At 42.1% G+C, this 19,719-nt stretch overlaps 1 protein-coding gene across 2 annotated transcripts in view; it reads left to right on the top strand.

Moving 5' to 3' along the window:
* Window positions 1-19,719, top strand: part of EFCAB5 (EF-hand calcium binding domain 5) — a 111,159-nt gene that overhangs the window by 26,233 nt on the left and 65,207 nt on the right. For both annotated transcript variants that reach the window (XM_084802740.1, XM_084802739.1), the window contains exons 6-7: window positions 2,197-2,245; window positions 9,799-9,869. In XM_084802740.1, coding sequence (XP_084658866.1) covers window positions 2,197-2,245; window positions 9,799-9,869 — 120 coding nt within the window. The remainder of the gene's footprint in view (window positions 1-2,196; window positions 2,246-9,798; window positions 9,870-19,719) is intronic.

Here is a 19,719-nt window from a genome sequence, read left to right as displayed (position 1 = left end):
ACCACGCATATATATGTACTCTTTAAAAACGACTAAATTGACACATGCTTATTATCCCAGAACTTGGGAGGCTGAGGCAGGAGGATTGCTATACATTTGAGACCAGCCGGGGTTACAGTGTCACACTCTACCTCTTAGTGCTGGAGAGATGGCTCAGCACTTGAGAACACTCACTGCTCCTCCAGAGGACCCTGATTCACTTCCCTGTGCCCGTGGTGCCTCACAGATGTCTGTAACTCCAATTCCAAAGGACCTGATCCCTTCTTCTAGCCTCTGAGGGTGCACAGACATACATCAGGCAAAACACCCACACACATGAAAATAAAAAATAAAAACTTCTAAACAAACAAAAAAATAAGTTGATTATTTCTGTGTGCGTTTTAAACACATAAACTTTTATAATGTGTGATTCAGTAATAGCAGTCTTTTATATTTATCCAAATTACTTAAAGTTTCCTATCCACACCAACTCATATGTACCAATGTATATAGCAGCTTTACTTGTAGCTGCTCACACAAGGAAGTGACTTGGATAGGCTGCATTAAGTGGAGAAAAATCAGTTGGTGTGTCACGCAATAGAATGCTAGTGCTAAAAGGGAAGGAGATACCATCAGGAAACTCAAGTGCACGTTACAAAGTTGGAGAAGCAAAGCAGAAATGACTGAATGCTATTTGATTCCAATTACATGACGTTCTGGAAAAGGGAAGATTACGAAAATGTAAAAAGATGTGGCTGCCGTTAGGGAAGGAAAATTAAATAGGTGGAACACAGGATTTTTTTTTTAAAGTTAGAATTTAAGTAAAATGTTTTATGGTATTTTCAAATATATAAAATGTAATATATATAAAATATACATTATAATAAATGTTACATATGTTGTAAAATGTGTATAATATATATTACACTTTGTTCTTTTTCTTTTTCTTTTTCTTTTTTTTTTTTTTTTTTTTTTTTTTTTTTTGGTTTTTCGAGACAGGGTTTCTCTATATAGTCTTGGCTGTCCTGGACTCACTTTGTAGACCAGGCTGGCCTCAATCTCACAGCGATCCGCCTGCCCCTGCCTCCCGAGTGCTGGGATTAAAGGCGTGTGCCACCACGCCCGGCTACACTTTGTTCTTAATCCATCCTTCTTTCCAAAAACCTGCCCCCATGTCCCTGTCTCCCTCTTGCTGGTCCCCTTTTCCCTCTCATATCGCCTTCCTTTCTGCTTTCAAGTCACACGTTTCCATCACACACCTCTGCTGTCTCTCCTCCCTTTAGATCTCCTGCACGTCTCCTGTGGTCCCCTCTCCACTTTCACGACCTATACACATATACTCTAAACCAAGGTTCCTCACGTGAAGGAAAACACTCAGTATTTGTCTTTTTTTTTTTTTTTTAAAGTCTGGCTGATTTTGTTTAGCATAACTATCTTGAGCTCTATCCATTTCCCCCAAATGTGATTTAATGATGCTGTACTGCTGAGTAGAATTCGATGTATGTGCTCTACACTTCTTTTATCCGTTCATATGCTGTTGGGCATCAAAGCTGGTTTTACAAAATATTTTAAGATAAAGAAACAGCTCTATATGATACTACATTGATAAACCCCACCATTATACATTTGTCAAAAACCCCTAGAAGATAGGACACCAAAAGTTAACCTGGATATAAACCGTGGGCTTTAGAAGAAATGACACATCGCTGCAGTCCCATCATTCATAATGGATCTACAACCCCAGGACAGGATATTGGCAGTCAAAGGGTTGTGCGCATGTGTGGCAGAGGTACTCTGTACTGTCTGTTCAGCTTAGCTTGAATCTAATAATTCTTTATAGAAATTAGAACCTATTTTTTTTAAATGGTTCCAAAAAGAACTCTGAAAAATTTGTGTTTAGTAATTCGAGGATAAGGAAATAAAAAGAATTCTCAAGATTGCCAAGACAGTTGCAAAACGTACCTTACTGACATCACATTCACCGTCAAAGGTTGCCAGAAGTGTCGCCCGGAGGGATAGAATAGGATCCTTCTCAGTGTCTCACTCCTCACACAGGAAGAACAGAAATTAATGAGCACTACATGAGAAGGTAAAATACTAAAGTAAACAGAGATTAGATCACGCAGTATTTAGAAAGATGGTAAATGGCTTTTAGTCTAAAAACCTAAATGCGTGCTCATTGAGGAGTTAATATGTCTCCTCCCCGTCTCTCTGCAGATTCAGAATGTCCTTTATGATTTTTTTCAGAGGCCAGATTTGTTTCTTGGTAAGTATGACTATTGTTGTAGTATTTTTATTTGGGGGAGGAGGAGGCTGAAGTCATACAGTCAGTATTAAGATCTATGTTGGTGGAAGCACTTGAAGATAAATTAGCATCTTCTGTTCTTCCCAGAGACCGAATATCAAAAGGGGAGAAGTAATCAATCATCCTCAGTCTTTTCCAGCCACTGCTCCCACATATTACAAACATTGTGTATTACCCCACTTAATTATTCTGTGGCATTCCCACACAATAGTAATTACAGAATTTAGAAAAAATATAATGCCATAATTAAAATAGGGGAAATATTGCCAGATAGTAATAGTGCACATCTTTAATCCCAGCACTTGGGAGGCAAAGGCAGGCAAATCTCTTAGTTTGAGACCAGCCTGGTCTATAGAGCAAGTTCCAGGACAGCTAGAGGTACATAAAGAAACACTGTCTCAAAAGAAAAGAAAGAAAGAAAGTAAGGAAGGAAATAAGTATTTCAGCAAACTGCTGTAAATGATCAGAGACCAAAGCTAAAAATACAAATAAATGGCATTGAAATTGAAGGTTTGGTAGATACAGAAGCAGATATAACAATAATTTCACCAAAATCTTAGCATCCAGATTGGCCTCTTCAGGAGGTAAATACTTGGCTTAAGGGATTGAAACTTAATCTAAGGTAAAACAAAGTACAAGGTGGGTCAAGTATATAGGGCCAGAGGGACAAATAGGAAAACTAAAGCCATAAGTGGCTAATATAGCCATGAATTTATGGGGATGTAATTTGTTGCAGCAATGGAAAGCACAGATTAATGTTTCTCCAACCTCAGAAACAAACCATAAAATAAAGAATGCTTCTGAGAAAAATATTAAAGGGTGTTATTAATAATAGTCACAGACTGTCCAGGTTGTCCATAAACAGAACACAATAGCTGCAGCAGACACTGGATAGAAAAAACAAAAACAAAAAACCTCGCTGAATTGAATCAGCCTGTATATTTTAAAGATGTGTTGACCTCAGAATGGAAACCAGATATGTCTTACTTTGGGGAAGAAGTTTTGCCTTTGTTTCCACAGGAGAGGAAAAGCTGTGGATACTATCAAAACTGATAAAGATTAGAATCGAACAGAAGAAATCTCCTGAATAAAAAGAGGTGACAGTTCATCAGACAGCTTGGCCAGTCAGTCCAAACTAACTTATAAAGACTAACAAATATCTTTCATTTGATCAGGCATGAAAAAATGAAAATAAAAATATAATAATATTTTCACATGATAATTTACCAAAGGCACACTTGCCTTACTGGCATGAAATGAAAAACGGTTTTCTTAAACCACATTTTACTTCCATGTTAGAATGTTAGACTGTAGATTGGCATGTGGTCCATGCCATCTTGGACACCAGCTTTTGAGTTTTCTTCTTAAATAAAAAGGATATTTTTGTTGTTTAGTATTAAAAACACGGTTAAGAGACTTAACATGTTTTAAGTAAATTCAAAAGCTTACTACAGTTCAAACTTGTTTCCTAAATCTCTATAAGTTGGAGCAATTTGAAGCTAAGATAAAATATTGAGCAGAGTGATGGTAGCCCATGCCTTTAAACCCAACAGAGACAGACAGATCTCTAAAAGAGTTGTTTCCTAAATTCTAGAGTTACGGTGAGCAAGGTGGTGATAGCAAATGCCTTTAATCCCATCACTACTGACAAAACTCACCTACAGCTCCTAATTGGTATGTTCGCATCCTAAAGAAATCACATAACATATATACAGATTATTATAAAAAACCCTCTACTGGGTTACTAGCAGGGCAACTAGTTTCCAGTGGGGACAGGAACAAAGAGCAGCTTTTTGGTGACTACTGGTTAAATTCATCTCCATGCATGCAACCCTGACTAATATTGAACCAGATGAGCCCTAATTATGGATGTCACATTTATTGGTGAGTTGGCAACTGGGGACTATTCATAAAGCAAAAAGAAGCTCAACAACATTTGCCCACTGGCTTTTATTACAAACACTTTCCGTATTGGGAGCATAAATATTCTCTCTTTGAGAAACAAATCTGGACATTTTATAAAGCGTGAAGAACCTTATACTCAGTCGTTGTCAACCACCCTATGGTCATAAGGGATCCCCTTACAGTGATGGACTGGGCCCCTGTGAAGGCAGAGTTATACTCAGTCGTTTCAACCACCCCAAGGTCATAAGGGATCCCCTTACCATGATGGACTGGACCCCTGTGAAGGCAGAGTCCTTGGCAGACTTAGCCATGGAAGCAGGAGAGGTGTTACAGTGGAACTGTGCTTGTCTGAATTCCTTTGTGAATGCGGTAGCAAAGGGGTCAGTGCCTTCCCACACTGAGGAAATAGCTCAGTTGCCTATAATCCCTATCCCTAAACTCCTCATCCATTCCCCAAGAGAGGCACCTATGTAAGAACAGTGGGGACCAGTGGAACAGTCACAGCATTTGCCTAACGCATGGTTTACTGACGGTTCATCAACCACCGGTGGAACCAAAACCAATGGAAAGCGGCAGCCTATAGACGGGGGATGGAGCAGCCAACACTGAGGAAGGAACCACAGAGTCAGTGCAGCACTATTGGCTGTGAGACAAACAACCAGGGGCTGGAGAGATGGCTCAGAGGTTAAGAGCACTGACTGCTCTTCCAAAGGTCTTGAGTTCAATTCCCAGCAACCATATGGTGACTTACAACCATCTATAATGAAATCTGGTGCCCTTTTTTGCCTTGCAGGTGTACATGTGGGCAGAACACTGTATACATAGTAAATAAATAAATCTTTAAAAAAAAAAAAAAAAGACAAACAACCAGGAAAGCAAAAGCAAAAATCTCTTATCTTCTCCAATCCATGGTAGGGGTGCAATGAAAGAGTTATATCGTCATCAAAGTGGAACGCCATTAACTATCAAATAAATGGCAAATATATCTGTTTGTGGGAGGCGTGAACGGAAATGGCAAGACCTAGCAAACCTTAGCAAATACGTCAAATTTTACGTAGCTCAAGCTGGGTGTGGTGGCGCATGCCCTTAATCCCAGCACTTGGGAAGCAGAGACAGGCAGATCTCTGTGAGTTCGTACTAGGATGTTTATCAGTTGGCAAAGACCATGCCCCAGTTCCTCTTCTAGTGGACAAATGCCACGTGTCCTCTCACAAGTCTGTTTCCAGTGGACAAACACCGAACACCCTCACACAAGCCTGTTTCACAACCCACACTTGGGATCAAAACAAAAATATGTTTACACCCACTACATACATTTGAAAAACTTGAAAGTTTACCCCTAACACACACACACATACACACACACACACACACACACACACACACACACACACACACACACACACATACAGCCAGGCAGAGGTTCACATCTTTAACCCCAACACTTGGGAGGCAGAGGCAGGCACATACAGACTACAGTGATCTAAATTTAAAAGCCACTTGCAAAAGGCGGGCTGAAATTCAAAGTGAATTCAACCCTTACACAAAAATTTCTCAATAGTTCTATTTTCAGAAAAATTCAATAGCAAAACGAGGGGCCAGGCGCATGGCTCAGGAGCAGACTATGTGCTTAATAGGATCTGGGTTCAAAACTCAGCGGCAACAGAACAAAAGAAAACTGGACTCTGCATTTACATATAAAATAAAGTCTAAATTCAGAATTATTTACCTTTTTCAGTGTCTGACAAGACGATGAGCCTTTATTGCATCGAAGCTGTGGGAATTCTATCTCTGCATCAGCTTCCGGCCCCTGAGACAACAAAAGCTCTCCCACAAAGCTCCACCGCGCACGCCCCAGCCCTGTGTGGGACCATAGGATCGGATGCATTTATTTTAAGAAAAGTTTCCTTTTGTGAGACTTAGCTGAGAAATCTGACCTGTATCATAAGAGCTAGCTGTCCTGGAACTCACTCTGTAGACCAGGCTGGCCTCAAACTCACGGAGCTCCGCTTGCCTCCTGAGTGCTGGGATTAAAGGCGTGTGCCACCATGGTCAGCACACTTGCCTTGCTTTTTATAATATAGTATGTTTCGTAGTTTCCGGTTTGCGCTTTCCTGACCATGATTTGGGTCTTCCCGACAAACATGTCTTCTTCCTGCTCTCAGCCTATTTAAAAACGGTTAATTCTCCCTTCATCTCAGCCTCCGTTCTGTTTCAGAAATTATTTGCAGTGACTTCGCTTTTTCATTTATTTGCGGTGAGAGTGAGCAAGGAGTAAGTTAAGACAATTTTTTTTTTTAGGTAATCCCAGCCGCACTGAAAAGGAAGCGATGGGGCAGCTGGCCTAGCTTAATTGGTAAACAGGCCAGAGCAAGACTGTCGCAAATGAGGTAGCCGGCTTTCCTGAGGATGAGATCCAAGGGTGCCCTCTGGCCTCCCCGTGGACAAGTGTTTGAAGTCAGCCACACTAGAACAGAAAGCGGACTGGTGGTTCTAATGGGAGTTTTGGTTTCTTTGTCAGCTCAGTTGTGTTATGTAAATATGTTTTTGTTCTCATCCCAAGTGTGGGATTTTAATTTGAGTTTTAGCTTGTCCCCACCTGTTAATTGTCTCGTGAGGGGCGTGGTTTTTGCCAGCTGATAATAGCCTATCTCGTGCTGCACGAAGAGGGGCGTGGCCTAGGGCTCTGGGGCTTTACATAGGCGCACAGTGCGTGGTATGGTGTTCTGTGTTGGCACGTGGCAGTTTGGAGGAGACAGACAGAAAGGAGCGCTCCAGGGCGCAGAGCCTTGGAGGAGACTTCCGGCTGCGTCTGCTGTTGGTGGATGCTGGTACAGCCCAAAAGAACCCATTGACCCTAAACAGCCATGAGAAGTAAAGAGGCCCCCTCTCCCCACCACCCTCCTTTCCCCTATGTAGTGTTGGGAGGTTGGGAGATTGAGGCCTAAACACACCAAATAAAGTTTAAAAGAAAGAGTGCTACAGGTGGTTGCCTAGAACTTGAGGGTATCATATTTCCTCGGGCATGATGGAAACGTTCTAAAAATTATCAGTGATAGTTGCCAATGCCTGCAAATATACGAAGGCCATTACAAGTTATCTGAGGAGTAAGTTATATTGACACCAGCACAAACTCCACAACATACACAAAAGCAGCAACGTTACAAGCTTTGTAATAAAAGCTCAGGCTTGGCCCCAGCAAAGACGCGCCTGCCTATGAAACTCACAAGGATGAGCTGCGGATGAGAAAAGCCTCACGTAAGGATATAAAATACAGTTAAACACATAGCATTCTAGCTCATGAGATGCTGGCAGTGAAAAGGCCGATTGGACTGCAGGACGCGTTAACACGCAGGAATCCCAGTCAGTCTTATCCCCTCTGCGTCGCGTTCTCACACGAGAACAAGGCAAACAAGGCTGCGAGACTCGGAGCCACCTGCATTCACGGCACGTGGGCTCTTGGCCCTCGGTGAAGGAAATAAGGCACATTTTATACTCAATATAATTGTACCTCATACACACGTGAAGCTTCTAACCCATGGGAACAAAAAGGGAAAAAAGAAAAGAAAAGAAAATTCTTTAGGATCCTGATAAAAATTAGATTCTGCTCAAACTACTGCACCAACCAAGGACATTACATGTAGTAAACATTGAGTGTTTTTCTCTTTTCCTTTCCTACAGCTTTTATTTTCTGTATCATTCGTTCATTCAGCATTTGTTGAGCCCTCATTTGGTTCCATCCATATACTGCAAGGAGTAAAGAATAAAACAAAAATTGAGACGTGATTCTTTTGCTTAAGCTGTTCAGTGTCCAGCCATTGCTGGTAGAAACCAGTCCAGCCTGGATACTTTTCTGGAGGTGGAGGCTGTCTCTTGGCTGTAACTGGCACCTCGTACTGCCAGTTACAAAATTCAAGAGTGCCTGAAGAATCTCCTTCCTCCTTCCTCCTTTTCCTCCTCCTCCTCCTTCTTCTTTTTGGCTTTTTGAGACATGGTCTCTCTGAGTAGTCTTGGCTGTCCTGTACTCGATTTGTAGACCAGGCTGGCCTTGAACTCACAGCAGTCCACCTGCCTCTGCCTCCCTAGTGCTGGGATTAAAGGCGTGCGCCACCATGCCCGGCTGGAAGAATAATCTTCTTTATACCCTTGTCCTAGCCCATGATGGGTGGAGCCGCCGTGAGAAGCTGGAGAGAAAGCTAGTCTCTTAGTTCTTGCATCATTGATCGGTATCTGTCTCCTGGTGAGGTCAATATGAACTATGTAATTATTATATCAAATGGAATTTTTTTGGTTTTGTTTTTCTGGAGCAAAATATCAAACGCTGGGCCTTGCGCTTGCTGGACAGGTACTTTACCACTGAGCTAGGGTCCTAGCCCCTAACACGGAGCTTTAAACATTGCTACATACTAGCCACTTGGTCTTTGCTTTGTGGCTTTCTCACCACCTCGTACACCCTGGATTTTCTTACCCCGACCCATGACTCTAGGTGATTACTCCAATTCCCAAACGGTCCCCCTGAGCTCCTGATCCTACACGAAAGTCCTACAGTGAGTGGTGAGAAAGGTAAGGGGCCGATCAAAATGACGATAATTATTACAGAGAAGCAAATGATCTATGTGTCTGCGTATACACACACATTTGGAAATGCATGGGAAGGTTGCTGAAAAAAATGACAACAGTGAAGACTGGCTCTGGGGACAGGAGCACTGAAGATGCTGAGGAGAATACAGAAACAGAAGATGTTCACATCCACATACAATAAATTGTGGTGTTACCTCTCATAATGATTTCTCTGAGATGGTGAATAGCCTTCGCATTATTTACCTCTTTTCCAAGACCCTATTCATATGGTGTTTGTTAATTTAAGAAACATTAAAGACAAAGAGAGGTCAAGCTGGGCGTGGTGATGCAAGCCTTTAATCCTGGCATGGTGAGAGTGGAGGTAGGCAGGCAGATCTCTGTGACTTTAAGGCCAGCTAGGGACACGTAGAGAGACCCTGTCTTTAAAAAGTCTAGCTCTTTTAAAAAAGAAACCTTTTTTGTTTTGTTTTGTTTTGTTTTGTTTTTCAAGACAGATTTTCTCTGTGTATCCTTGGCTGTCCTGGAATTCATTCTGTAGACTAGGCTAGGCTGGCCTCAACCTCAGAGAGATTCACCTGCCTCTACCTCCCAGAGTGCTGGGATTAAAGGTGTATACCACCACCTGGCCAAAAAAAAAAAACCACAAACAAACAAACAAACAAAAACAAAAACAAAAAACAAAAAAACAAAAAACTTTTTAAAAAGTTTACAAAGAGGTTGTGGCTTAGATCTGCTGCTATAAATACTTTCATAAACCTACACTGGTTTCCCTAGTTGTTTCTGTGCTTTACTCCAAACTAGTAATTAAAAATTTAGATTCATTCTTTTTAATATCTGAGCTTCTTGGTTAAATAAAGCCAGGGAAAAAAGTCCCTTGGTAGCAACTGGGATGTTATTCAACTATAAATTATTTGCTGTAACTATGGATAGATACTAATTGAAAATAATTTAAGTACTATATCATACATATAAAATATGGATTTATTACATCCAGACTAACTAGCAAATAACTTTTATTCTAAATTTAGAATCGCATTGCAAAGATTTGGTTTTGATCAACTCAATGGAACCAGGACTGACCCAACAGCAATTTGTACAAGTAAGGAGCTGCATTATTTAATATTTGTATCGAATTATTCTGCCAGTTTTGATGATTTCTGGATCTCTCTCTCTCTCTCTCTCTCTCTCTCTCTCTCTCTCTCTCTCAAACACAGCATCTGACTATTAGTCAAAGGAAAGAATAAAAACTTATCACTCCTAAGATGCATACTTCAAAATATTTAACCCCTCTGAAATTGGGTTACAATTTTCAAATAGCTCCTTTATTTTCATTCAATTCATGATATAAAAATATGAAAAATGTCTACGGACACCTTCTGATAAGATCAAGGAAAACCAGCATTTTATGTTCAGCGAGATCTGATTGTGCACATATAGGGAGATCTGTGACACAAAGTCTACACGGTATTATTAGACCTGACAAAGTACGGTTCTGTGTATGTATGACTACATACAAATATGTAGTAGGATACGTGAACGAAGCCGTTTCGTTAGAACAGAGCCCTGTCTGCTTACAGCCTCCTTCCACGAGTTTGGTTTCCTCTTTTCCTCCGGGTTTTCTGTAATGAGTCCAAGAGTTAGCTCATCTTTCCCGTTTTCCTCGCAGACACTCTTACTCCACTGAAGGTGACAACCGTGCGCTAGGCAGGCGTTCTGTGGGAAGGATTTCTTACATCCTTTCTGGAACGGTTCCTGTCTAGATCAGATACAAACGAGATACACTAGTCGGAAACACAGAGAACAAATGGGTATTATAAGAGTTCGGAGGAGCCCTGCCAGATGGCTCAGCATGTCAGGCAGAGGCAAGCCTGCTGCCCTGGGGTTGATCCCAGGAGCCCAGAAGAAAGCAGGAAAGAACCTACTTCTGGGACTGAGTCTCCACCCTCCACATGCTTGTGCGTTTCAGGGGAAGAGAAAAGTTCAGGAAAGGGAAAGCTTTTTTTTTCTTTAATGTAGTTACAGCATAACTTGGATTTCTTTGCAAAAACTGACTCTCAATGCTACTTACGTATCTGTTTTAGTAGTTTCTCTACAAATAAGCAATGTAGAAGAGGCTCATGTTTTTTTAATTATAAAAGTATTATGAATTATAACTATATGTGAATTATATCTCAATAAGAAATATGGGCTCATTATAGAAAATTATAAATAAGTAAAAAATGTTAAGCCTGTAATTATATTTCCAACTTATATCCACTGTTAGCTTTGTGATATTTTCCCCTCAGATTGTAATAATGGCTCACATTTTTACTCCTTTGGCTAAGGCAAGCTTTTCTTGGTTTATTATTGCTTTTATCTGCCCTTGTTGCACTTCTGAATGGCATTTATGAGGCAAAAACAATCTCAAAGCTCTCCCCACTGTGTAGGCCCTTAGGTCCTGAGGTCCCCAGGCAGCCTGCTACTGTCTTCTCAGCTTTCATAGTCATAAAGCTTGATTTAAGTCAGATATATGGGGGTTTTAGCTGTACTTAAGTTAGAGATACAGGGAGACACGCTCCTATGCCATCGTGGTCCCTAAAGTATTTTAATGGCAGTGTAATGTTTTGTTATGCGATTGTATTATTACTTAATCGTATCTTTATTGCTGGACAGTTATTTTCTCATCACTCCTAATAAAAATAAGACCAGTGTCTGCATCTAAATCTCTCTGTTTACAGTTTAAAATTGTGTCCCATCTTCTGAATTGATGTGTTAATCCCTAACCCCTAAACGTTAGGGCCTAAAGTGATTGTATTAAAAAATAATCATAGCCAGGCATGGTGGTTCATGCCAGTAATCCCAGCACTCGGGAGGCAGAGGCAGGTGGATCACTGTGAGTTCAAGACTAGCCTGGTCTACAAAGCAGGTCCAGGACAGCCAGGGCTACAAAGAGAGACCTTACTTGGAAAAAAAGAAACCTCAGAACTAGGGGTGGTATAGGGCTAGTGACTTACAAAAAAATGTGTGTGTGTGTGTGTGTGTGTGTGTGTGTGTGTGTGTGTGTGTGTGTGTGTGTTGGGGGACACACACATGTTGGGTATTGACATGCACAACATGGAAGGCCAATGTGAGGACATAACAAGAAGGCAGCCATCTGCAGCCCAAGGAAAGAGACTTTATCAGACAAGGACTCTTCTTAACCTTCAGGTTTGGACAGTGCAGCCTCTAAAACTGTGAGGAAATAATTCCAGCTTTCAAAATGCCTGGTCTAGTCTAATTGTTCTGCTACCCTGACGGAGCTCCAGCAGTTTTTCAGAATGGATTCCCGGAAGTGGAAACGGCTAGGCCAAAGAGTAAACAGCTGGAAGCTTTGGGTGCCTGCTGTCAAGCTGTGCTGCCGAGAGCTTTGCCTTATTCTCCCATCAGCAGTGGACAAGAGCTCTGAGCACTTCATGTCCACCTCGCACATGCAGGCAATCGCTCCTCAAGCTCTGGCCCATGCTCCTCACATTTTTTTTTTAAAAATAGAGATTAAATATATTTATGTTAAAATACTTTATTGAGAGACATATTTGATCATATTTTTCTCTAGTGTGAGAAAGCTGTGTCAGCAACATGGGGACATTTGTGTCTTTCCACACCTCATGTGTGAGTTCATGAATTCACAAGACGCGTTGGTTCATTGACTTGAACTCACGAAGTACTACCGTTTTCCCTCGGTAGACAGAGCCATTAGCAACAGCAGGCTCTTTTATTCCCATCTTAATAGCTATTATTAATAGTAATTAATCAGTATTCATAGTATTAAAGTATTGTGTACTTCATATGAGACAGAGAGAGAGAGAGAGAGAGAGAGAGAGAGAGAGAGAGAGAGAGAGAATATGAGTGAGCGAGCTACAGGACTGCTTCCAATGGTTAAAGAGTCCGCAGGGTTTGGGGAAAGTGGCCCTGGAAGGGCCAGACAAGCTTCAGAACTGCGGTGCCGAGCTGCCTCTGGTGCGGGTGTCAAGGCTGCTGGGATGGGGGAAGGGAGGGCAGGTCAACGTCAGTTTGGAGTGGTCTGCTTGTCTCAGGAGCCCAGATTATGGGAACATTGCTGTGGCCGTCTCCCTGGACGTGAAAACTGACTTTTATAGTACCAAGTGAGGCAGTTGCAGCATTCTTCGGGGGTTTCTGCTATGGTGTTGGGGGTTCCCATGTGTCCAGGTGTTGCTGGTTTAATCTGAAGTTGGTAGCTGCGTGTGCTTTATTGTACAAAGAGGTTGCTTAGCAGTCGGTGCCTCATGGTTTGTGCTGCGGTTGCTCACTTGCACAAACAAGGTGTGAGTCATCCTAGCTCAGCACTTGCACCGAAGATGGAGGAAACTGCTCAGGACAAGCCCCAGCCTGAAACAAGCGTTCCATACAATGCAGAGTAACTTTCAGCAGAATGTACCCCAGCCTCCATGTGTGCCCTAACTTTAATGTTTAGTTTAAGTTAGAATTATAAATGCTCATTATGTGTCAATGTCATGATCGCATATGATCACCAGTTACGAGTGTTTCTCAAATTTCCTCAATTTGTATCTGTTGTTATTATTTGGGAGGAGTTGTTTTGTTTTTGAGATGGGGTTTCTCTGTAGCCCTAGCCATCCTGGAACTCACTCTGCAGGCTGGGCTATCCTGGAACTCACTCTGTAGGCTGGGCTATCCTGGAACTCAGAGATCTGTCTCCCAAGGACTGGAACTAAAGGCGTGATCCACCACACCCAGCTCAAATTTCCTCGATTAAAAAAATTAAAGATATTCTCTAATTTAGAAACATTTTTATTAATTTTTGTGCAAACAAATAAGTAGGACACTTAAATGTGCTTCCTATGCTTACACAGCTCTCTCAAGATCAGCTCAGTCATCACTCCTGATGCCCTAGAGGCCAGAAGAGGGGAGCAGATCCTCTGAAACTAGAATTTCAGAAGATTGTGAGCTGCCATATGGGTGCTAAGAACTGCAGCCTAGTCTTCTGCAAGAGAGCAAGTGACCTTTCCTCCAACCCCTCACATTCTTTTTTTTAAACACTATTATCATAATGATATAAAAATGACTCCTAGTTATTTGAGAGAGGGGGGGGGGGAGAATTTCTTAAAGATGTCCTCTTAATGTAGCTTCTCAGCAGGGCATGGTAATACAAGCCTGTAATCTTTGTATTTGAGAGGCCAAGGCAGAAGAATTGTGAATTAGAGGGTGGTATGCGCTACAGAGGCAGACCATGTCTTTTTTTTTTTTAATCTGTGAATTGTACTGTGGTTATTCTGTATTATGTGGCTAATATCCACTTATAAGTGAGTACATACCATGTGTATTTTTCTGGGCCTGGGTTACCTCACTCAGGATAGTCTTTTCTAGTTCCATCCACTTGCCTGCAAATTTCAAATTTTCTTTGTCTTTAATAGCTGAGTAGCACTCTAGTGTGTAAATGTTTCACAGTTTCTTTATCCATTCTTTAGTTGAGGAATATCTAGGTTGTTCCCAGATTCTGGCAATTATGAATAAAGCTGCTATGAACATGATTGAGCAAATGTCCTTGTTGTATAGTGGAACATCTTTTGGGTATATGCCCCGGAGTGATACTGTTGGATCTTAAGATAGAATTATTCCCAATTTTCTGAGAAAGCACCAGATTGATGTCCAAAGTGATCGTACGAGTTTGCACTCCCACCAGCAATGGAGGAGTGTTCCCCTTTCTCCACATCCTTGCCAGCATGTGCTGTCACTTGAGTTTTTGATCTTAGCCATTCTGATGGGTGTAAGATGGAATCTCAGAGTCATTTTCATTTGCATTTCCCTGATGACTAAGAACGCTGAGCATTTCTTTGGGTGCTTCTCAGCCATTCGATATTCCTGTGTCGAGAATTCTGTTTAGCTCTGCACCCCATTTTAAAATTGGATGACTTGGTTTGTTGGTGATTAATTTCTTGAGTTCTTTATATATTTTGGATATTTGCCCTCTGTTGGATGTGAGGTTGGTGAAGATCTTTTCCCAGTGTGTGCTACCATTTTGTTCTGTTGACAGTGTCTTCTGCCTTACAGAAACTTTTCAGTTTCATGAGGTCCCATTTATTAATTGTTGACCTTAGAGCCTGAGCTGTTGGTGTTCTGTTCAGGAAGTTGTCTTCTGTGCCAATGAGTTTGAGGTTCTTCCCCACTTTTTCTTCTAACAGATTTAGTGTGTCTGGTTTTATGTTGAGGTCTTCAATCCACTTGGACCTTAGTTTTGTGTAGGGTGATAAATGTGGATCTGTTTGTACTTTTCTACATGTAAGCATCTAGTTAGAGCCCCATCATTTGTTGAAGATGCTATCTTTTTTCCATATGGTTTTAGCTTCTCTGCAGAAGATCAAATGTCGGTAGGTTGCAACCCACAGACCTAAAGAAGCTAAATACCAAGGAGGACCCTAGGGAGGATGCTTAATGCTTGCCCTGGCCTGCGGGGTTCAACTAAAACTCGGGAGGAAGTTCACCTGTTGGAATGCAAGACACAAAGAAGGAGAGCAAGTCTGATTGATCAAACTCTCAAACTTCATTAGGCAGGCAGCAGCTTTTATAAGTCAGAAGGCAGGGAAGCATGTTGCTATAGCAACCCAGTTGCGGGCTTTTCTCAAAGCACAGGGAATTCCAGGCAGGGTCATAATGTCCTGCCACACAGAGTATCTGGCTCCATTTTTGTCTAGTCTAACTGCTAAACCATAACAGGGCTGCTCCATCTCTATCTCTCTTTAGTCTGATGCCAACCCACAACAGGGTCAGCTAGTTTCTGGTGGAAGGCAAGCTCTGGGAAACACAGAGACTTAAAGGTGCAGGCTCTGACAAGATGGCTGAACATTGGCCATATGGCCTATTGTCCCCAACAAATGCTCATTCAGAAGGGCAACTAGAACAGACACCAGAAGTTCTGAAGAGAAGGAACAGGACAAGAGGCTACCATAGAGTTCTCTGAAAGACTCCACTCAGCTGGGGATCAAAGCAGATGCTGAGACTCACAGCCAAACTTTGGGGCAGAGCACAGGGTGACTTAGGGAAGAGCTGGAGCACTGAAGGACCTGAAGGGGACAGGAGCTCCACAAGGAAAACAACAGAGCCAACAAATCTGGACCCAGGGGGATACAGAGACTGATGCACCAACCAAGGACCATGCACGGAGAGGACCTAGACCCCCTGCTCAGATGTGGTCAATAGGCAGCACAGTCTCTATGTGAGCCCCATACTATGGTGAGTAGGGACTGCCTTGGACATGGACCCTGTTGCTCACTCATTGGTCACTTCCTCCTGGCGGGGCAGCCATGCCAGCCCACAGAGGAAGAGGGTGCCAGCAGTCCTGATGAGACTTGATAGGCTGGGGTCAGATGGTAGGAGAGGAGGACTCCCCCTTTCTGAGGACTAGGGGAAGGGGGAGGAGGGAAGAGGGAGGATGGGGCTGGGTGGAGACGAGGGAGGGGCTACAGTTGGGATGTAAAGTGAATACATTTTAAAAGTTTTAATGTAAAAAAAATCAGGAACCCCAAAAAGAGCCCAAACAATTAGTTTTCCCAATTTTTGCACTTCTAAAATAAAATGCATCTGACACTTACTCTGCCCTTTTGATAACCCTCCTTTCCAATTCCCAGAATGTTTTTAAATCAGCCAATCAGTCATCCATCTCAGGGTTTGTAGCTTTTCATAATGGATGGCGGGGGGGGGGGGTGGCATATCTGTTTTATAAACAAATTGCCTAGTATAGAATGACAAAACATATTAAGAGAATTGACAAAGGAATAGCAGATAAATGAAATAAGTAAACAAAATTGAGCAGTTTTCAACATTAAAAGTAATTCAATCAGGTCTAAAATATTTTTCATACTTCTAAATGGTAAACTATTACACTTATAAAAATTTAAATTTATAAAGATGATAGGGCTCTCTTAAATATTAGGAATATATAATAAGAAATATATTAGAAATGTAAAGATAAATGAACAAAAATGCACAATAATTATGGAGCTATTAAATCTTCATTGGTAAGAGCTTTATTAGGCTTTAATTCACACATTATTTTTTATTGTTCCTACAACAAATTACTACAAAGTTAGTTTCTGAAAAACAACAAAAGTTTATTCTCTCATAGACCCGGAGACTGGAAGTTCGAGATCAGCATCGCTAGTCACAATCAGGTGGTGGCAAGGCTGCAAGTCCTTCTGTAGGGTTGCCTCCAGCTTCCGGTAGCTAGTGGGTCTTAGCGCCGACCTCCGCCTCTGTAGCCATGTTGCCTCTCCTCCCTTACTGAGGAAACACCCTCTCATACAGTCACATGTGACTGCATTCAGGGCTCACCTGGACAATTCAGCTCAGTTTCCCCACTCCCAAACCTTAGTTTTGTCACATATACAACCCATATATATACCTCCTTTTCTGTGTACGGTACCTTTTACAGATCCGGGGTCCTGAGGATTTTTCCAGGCCGTTATCCAGCCCAATATACAACCAATACCTTATGCCCATTTAAAGGTATACAACAGAATGTATTCTACTGTCTTCAAAGTAGAGTAACCATTTTCAAAACCCACTTTAGAATAGTTCCTTCACTAGAAAAAGAAGCCCCACACCTGGCAAGAGTCACTCATCGTCCCCCAGCCCCCACACAGGGCACTGGCGGCCACTGACGCACTCCTGCCTCAGCAGCTTTGCCTGTTTGGGACATTTTCTATAAATGGAATCACCCGATGTGATTTTTTTTAACTTCTTGCACAGATGATGCTCTCTAGGTTCATCCATTTTCAGCCTGTGGCTTCTTTTTTTATTGCCAAATAAAACATTGCCGGTGACATTCCTGTGTAAGGGAGTGCGGCTTTTATTTATCCGCTCAGAAGCGGATGGACTTTCGGGTTTTTCTCACTCTTTAACCACTGTGGATAAGTTCTGCCATTAACATTTGTGTATGCACTTTTACACCGACAGATGTTTTCTGTTTCTCTCGAGTGTTTGTCTAGGGAGGGATTTCTGGATGACATGGTCAGTGTTTCCAGAAACTTCCAGACTGTTTCCCATTGTCCATTCCCATCACCACCAAGAAGACTCCCCCTGCTCCACATCCTTGCTAGCGTTGTTGTCATTAGTCTTTTGTTTTTTGTTTTTTCAAGACAGGGTTTCTCTGTGTAGCCTTGGCTTCCCTGGGTTCACTTTGTAGACCAGGCTGGCCTTGAACTCACAGAGTTCTCCTGCCTCTGCCTCCGCCTCCCAAGTGCTGGGATTAAAGGAGTGCGCCACTACCACCCGGCTTGTTGTTGTTGTTGTCTTTAAAGCTTGTTACTACATTTATCTGGCTTTGTGCCACAGCACATGTGTGGAGGTCAGAGGTCAACCCTGAATGTCTTCCCTGGGCTCTGTGAGACAGGGTCTGTGACTGAGCCTGGAGCCCTCTAATGTGACCATCCAGCTCCACAGCCCGCCTCAGCGTCCCCAGCGCTAAGGTTACAGGTGCACGCTGCCACAGCAAGCACGTTAGGAACTGAACCGCACCCCCAGACCCTTATAACCAACTTTATGGTTTACCAGGAAATGAGTACTCAGATGAGAAATTATAGAACGGGATAGCCAAGTAATTTGATCATTTCTTGCCACATTTTAGGCATTATTCTATGTTCTTGCCACGTTTTAGGCATTATTCTATGTGCTGTTATTGTGTGGAATGCAGTTACAGAAAAGTCACAAAGGTATCAAAGCCTGAAAAATACTTTTTTCCTATATGGTATGAAATATTTATTTTATAGCTATATAAGGATAAGACCCAAAGATGAAGGGCGAGAGGGGAGTGGCAGGTTGGGCCCCATCAACAAAGATGTCCTGTAGAGTGCTAATGGGTCCACGAGGCATTCGTCAGCCTTACACCATCGTCTCCTTTAACTGTGTGTATTAAACGGTGTCTTCTTTGCTGGGCTGGCCTGTTAACATTAGTTTTCCTAACATGTCTGAACATCTCTTCCTAAATGCAAACAGTACACAATCAGACACGTTAATTATAGGAAACATTTACCTGGGTAAAACCCAAGAAAATGCTTCCTAAGCTAAGCCAACCCAGACCACATAGCGAGACCCTATCCCAACAAAACTCATACACGACAATATTTAATGTTCCAATCAGCAGATCACGGGCCACCCTGTGTGGTCCAGAAATAGTGTCTTGAGCAATTGCTGTTTCGTTTTTGGTTTGGGATTTTTGTTTGTTTGTTTGTTTGTTTTTGTTTTTGTTTGAGATGAGCCCACACTAGCCTTGAACTTGGTCCTCTCAACTTCGGCCTCCTACATTAGTGGCTCTCTAGGCACATGCCACTGTGCCTGGCTTACATCACTTGCTTTTTAAGAGGTTTGCCCTAAGGCCATTTTATTACCATCCACTTAGGAAACCGGAAGAAAATGTAGTGTTAACATTGGGCTTAATGTGTATCTTCTTCTGTAAGATACGCACAATGGGAACTGACCAACTGATTCCCTGTCGCCTGTATTACTCTGCTTGTGTTGCCATGCGAAGCGCCACAGATCGAGTGGATTAAATAAACAAAAAGTGTATTTCCTATGATTTTGTGGGCTAGAACTCTGAGCCGAATGTCAGCCAGGTTGGTTTATGCTAATGATTGGCCTCCGTGATTTATGGGTGACTGGTTATCTCCCATCTCCTGTGATGCTCAGTCTCCTTACTTTGAAAATGACCATTTTTCCCTTTGTTTCCTCACATATCCTTCCAGCTCTGTCTGTCCAGATTTCTTTTTCATACAAGTCCTGCTTGATTAGGGCCCACAGCTAAAGACCCTCTTCTAATTTGATCACGGTCTTAAAAGCCTATCTCTGAATACAGTCATATTCTGAGATACTAAGGATTCAGCCAATAGGGATCTGGGGAAAAAACAGCATAGTCCATGACATTGCCTGTCACAGCTCACTAATAAGGGCAAAGTGTATGTTTT

The sequence above is a fragment of the Acomys minous genome (assembly GCF_964271855.1).
Source record: "Acomys minous genome assembly, chromosome: 12".
In the NCBI taxonomy this organism is placed as follows: domain Eukaryota; kingdom Metazoa; phylum Chordata; class Mammalia; order Rodentia; family Muridae; genus Acomys; species Acomys minous.
This window is presented reverse-complemented; position numbering and strand designations above follow the sequence as displayed.